The 3,519-nt window shown below is 56.4% G+C and overlaps 1 protein-coding gene across 1 annotated transcript in view; it reads left to right on the plus strand.

The window, feature by feature from the left end:
• The window catches only part of ISLR2 (immunoglobulin superfamily containing leucine rich repeat 2), a 9,364-nt gene that overhangs the window by 2,855 nt on the left and 2,990 nt on the right, over positions 1-3,519 (plus strand). The window contains 1 exon segment of the mRNA XM_035899500.1: positions 899-905. Coding sequence (XP_035755393.1) covers positions 899-905 — 7 coding nt within the window.

Genomic DNA, 3,519 nt, shown 5'->3' on the forward strand with positions numbered 1-3,519 from the left:
GCCGCCGCCCCCACCTCCGCAGTCCGGTTTCTCGGGAGCCCCGGGGCCGGCGAGAGCCGTGGGCGCCTTTCTGCGAGCTTCTGTCTGTGAAAGAGTCAATAAAAGGGATTGAAAGTGGAGCCGGGTCCGTGCTTGATGGGGGCGAGGGGGAGGTTGAGCCCGCTGTGTCCCCCCCGGGCTCTGCCCGGTACAGCCCAGTCCAGCCCCCGGTCCAGCCCGGCACGGCTGAAGGCAACCCAGGGAGGTGGGAGGCGGCGCGGAGGCTCATCGCCGCAGCTACAGGCAAAGCAGGCTCTATAAATATCAATATATATATTTTTCTCCCCCTCCACCATGCGCGCACACAGTATCCACATTGTATTTCTGCATTTATCTATATGCATATTACATAGAATTCACACACATACCATGTATATAGATACACACACACTAGATACACACATCTATGCTGTCTGCACTCATATATATATAAAAATATATATGCACAAGTAAGCACTACATGCACGTGTCATGCGCACACATTTCATGTGCACTCAGTCTACATGCACAATGTAAATATACGTAAATAGAGCGTACAAAGGAAAATATAATGGACTTATAAATATATATAGTCTGCGGACACAGCCTCTAGAAACTCTCTGCATAGAGAAATACAAACAATATTTCCCCCGGCACATACACGCATGCTCTCGACATGTGTACCGATACTCGTACGCTGTACACATACATATGTGGTAAGAATACGGCCACTATACCCAGCCAATTTACATAAGCTCTGTGTATCTAGGCACACACAACATGTGCGCTCAATATATGGCCAAATACACGCTCAATACCCACACTACTCATGCGCACACATGGTCTTGTGCTGTGCACACCCAACACTTATCTCCTATAGGCACCCGGTATGTACGCACGTATGGACGTGACAGTATGCCCAGTGCCGTGCTGCCCCGCAGAGCCATGCCGGGGCAGGACAGGGCTGCCTGGGCAGGGCTTGGTGTCACCCAGGTCCCCAAGTGCTCCCAGCTGTCAGATCTGGGGTGCTAAGAAGGTGCCTGGTGGATTTATGCCCCGTCCCCAGCCCTGCCAGGAGTATTTCCCCCCTCATCCCACTGCTGATTTAAGCCCACAATTATACAGTGAAGATTTAAGGCTGCCTTTGATTGCTTTTCTTATCTGGAGCTATGAAGCCACATGCCCTCCAAGAGTCCCCGCTTGAGAGGCGGTGTCCTGCCATTGTGCGGGGAACGGTCACCCCCCCACCAGCACCCACGGGTGGCCCCTGAGACCCCACTGATGCCCCTCACCCTCCCCAAAAAGCAGCCTCCCAGCAGACCCCTTCCCAAGCGAATGCTGCGTTCTCCATCCTCCGGAGGAAGGCTTTCTATTTTAAACCCGGCCTCTGCATCTTTTTCCTGCGGCAGGGAGTGCAGGGGAAGCAGACAAAGCTGGTCAGCACACCAAAGAGGCAGCGGGCAAGGGGCGGTGCCCACCCAAATCCCCCAAATCCTGGGAATTTGAGGCTCTGCCACAGCAGCCCAGGTGTTTGCTCTGGCTTTTAAAATCCCGTGCCAAGCAGACACTCCCTCTTGTAGACAAATCCCCTTCTGCGGATACACTTATAATTGAGTTTCATGCTTAGAAACATATAAGGAATAGAAAAAGAACAATCATCTCTGCCTCCATTTAATTAGGGAGTAATAGATTTCCCCGCCTAACATATCTACAGGGAATCTCGCCGTGATGAGCTCCCTCCCGATGCTGGATTATGCTGAGATTTGCTCCTTTTCAGGAGGGCCCTAATTAGCACCCAGCGCCCAAAGGCACAAGAAGGGGTCAGAGGATGGAGCTCTGCATCCTCCCAGCCCCTCTGTGTCCAGGATGAGCTGGAAAAGGTTTCTCCTGGAGAGGGTTAAAGCATCCTGGTGGGGTGGCTCAGCTCCTCCGAAGGCATTAACCCTTCCGTAGAGCCGGGCGAGCGGGAACATGCCCAAGCGTGACGATGACGAGCTCACTCCCACGCAGCCCAGGGCTGTCACACGCTTCTGGTGTCACCTAAACTGCAGGAAGGCGTCTGGCACCCTTTGCCCAGAACAGCCCCTGAATAAAGAAGCTTTCATATCCCCCCTTCCCCCCCTGCCTCCCCAAGTTATCTCTTCTCCCAGATCAAAAAACCAAGGGAAAAGAGCCTTGCCATGCACTGCAGTCGCCAGCCACCCCACAGCCCTTGCCCGCTGAAGGTGTTGTGCCTCAGTGGGGTGACAGACAGAGTCTGGGATCCCTGCAGAAGTGGTCAGAGCAGCATCTTGCATCTGCTCCATGGGGGTGAGAGGGCAGAATTAGGCCTGGTCCTCTGCGGTCACCTCTGCTCTGCCTCCTCCACCAGTTCAGAGCTCCCGAACCAACCTGGCGCTCTGAAGCTGTTCAAGACATGTTTTGGGGCTGATGGACTATCCTCCTCCACCCTGCCCTGCTCTGGGGTGATGGGCACCCGTGATATCAACCCATGGGGGGGGAGGGGTTAGGAAGCAACCCCCATGCTGGCCCTGCCAGGGAGAGCATTGCAGCCAAGAGGGGCAGTGACAGCCCCCACGAATGCCTTGTAAAGCAGGTCCTGGCCCCCGTGGAGAAAATCCTGAGCTCAGCCAGCCCGCCTGCATGTCCCGCAGTAGCCACGCTGCGATAAACCGCTCTAGATTCAAAATAATCCCTTTCTCCCTCGCACGATGCTGTTTTTAATCCCAATCCTGTTCGCAGCCTTGCCTCAGCGATGGTGGAGCAGTCCCAGTGTGAAGAGAGCAAGCTTGTGGTGGGCTCCACGGGGTGGGAGCTCCAGCACAGCCCTGCTTCACTGTCATGGTGCTCAGGGCCTTTTCCAAAGAGGGTCTGACTTGCTCCGGGGTGGAGGTCCTTGCTTCCTTCCATGCTCTGGCTGATTCCCACCATGTCGCTCCAATGCCAGCCCTGTGCAAGGTGGGTTTCCTACCTGAGATGCCCCAGTTTGGCCAGTGGATGAGGATGGGAGGGCACAGAGCAAGGAGCAAGCATCCCAGTCCTGGATGCTCACTTCTGCCCAAGTGGTCCTGTGGGGCTGGAGGATGGTGGCTGCAGGATGGATGCCCCATATTCTGCTTTTAAAAACTTTTATCGGCAGTTTATTGCAGGGGGGAGCGATGGTTCCAGGTGACCTCCCATGCACCTCCATGGCTCGTCCTCCTTCCTTCTGCCACCCCACCCACCCTCCTTCCCACCCTGCCCTGGCCCCACACAGCCCTGCAGCAGGGCCACCTGGCCACCCCTGAGACCCCAAATCTTTTCACCCCCCTCTCTGAGGCAGCTCGCCAACCAGCAGCCTCCCCACCTCCGCATGCCCTCCGCCCTGTCCCCCAGATTGTCCCCTGCAAGGTGGGGGATGTGATGGACCCCACGATGGGGGGCTGGGGCGCCCCGGGGGCAGGGGTTTGGGCGCCCCGGGGGCAGAGCCTGGGCTGCGGGGGGAGGCGGGCGGGCGGAGGA

This window comes from Egretta garzetta, unplaced genomic scaffold (assembly GCF_000687185.1).
Source record: "Egretta garzetta isolate BGI_Z169 unplaced genomic scaffold, ASM68718v1 scaffold287, whole genome shotgun sequence".
In the NCBI taxonomy this organism is placed as follows: domain Eukaryota; kingdom Metazoa; phylum Chordata; class Aves; order Pelecaniformes; family Ardeidae; genus Egretta; species Egretta garzetta.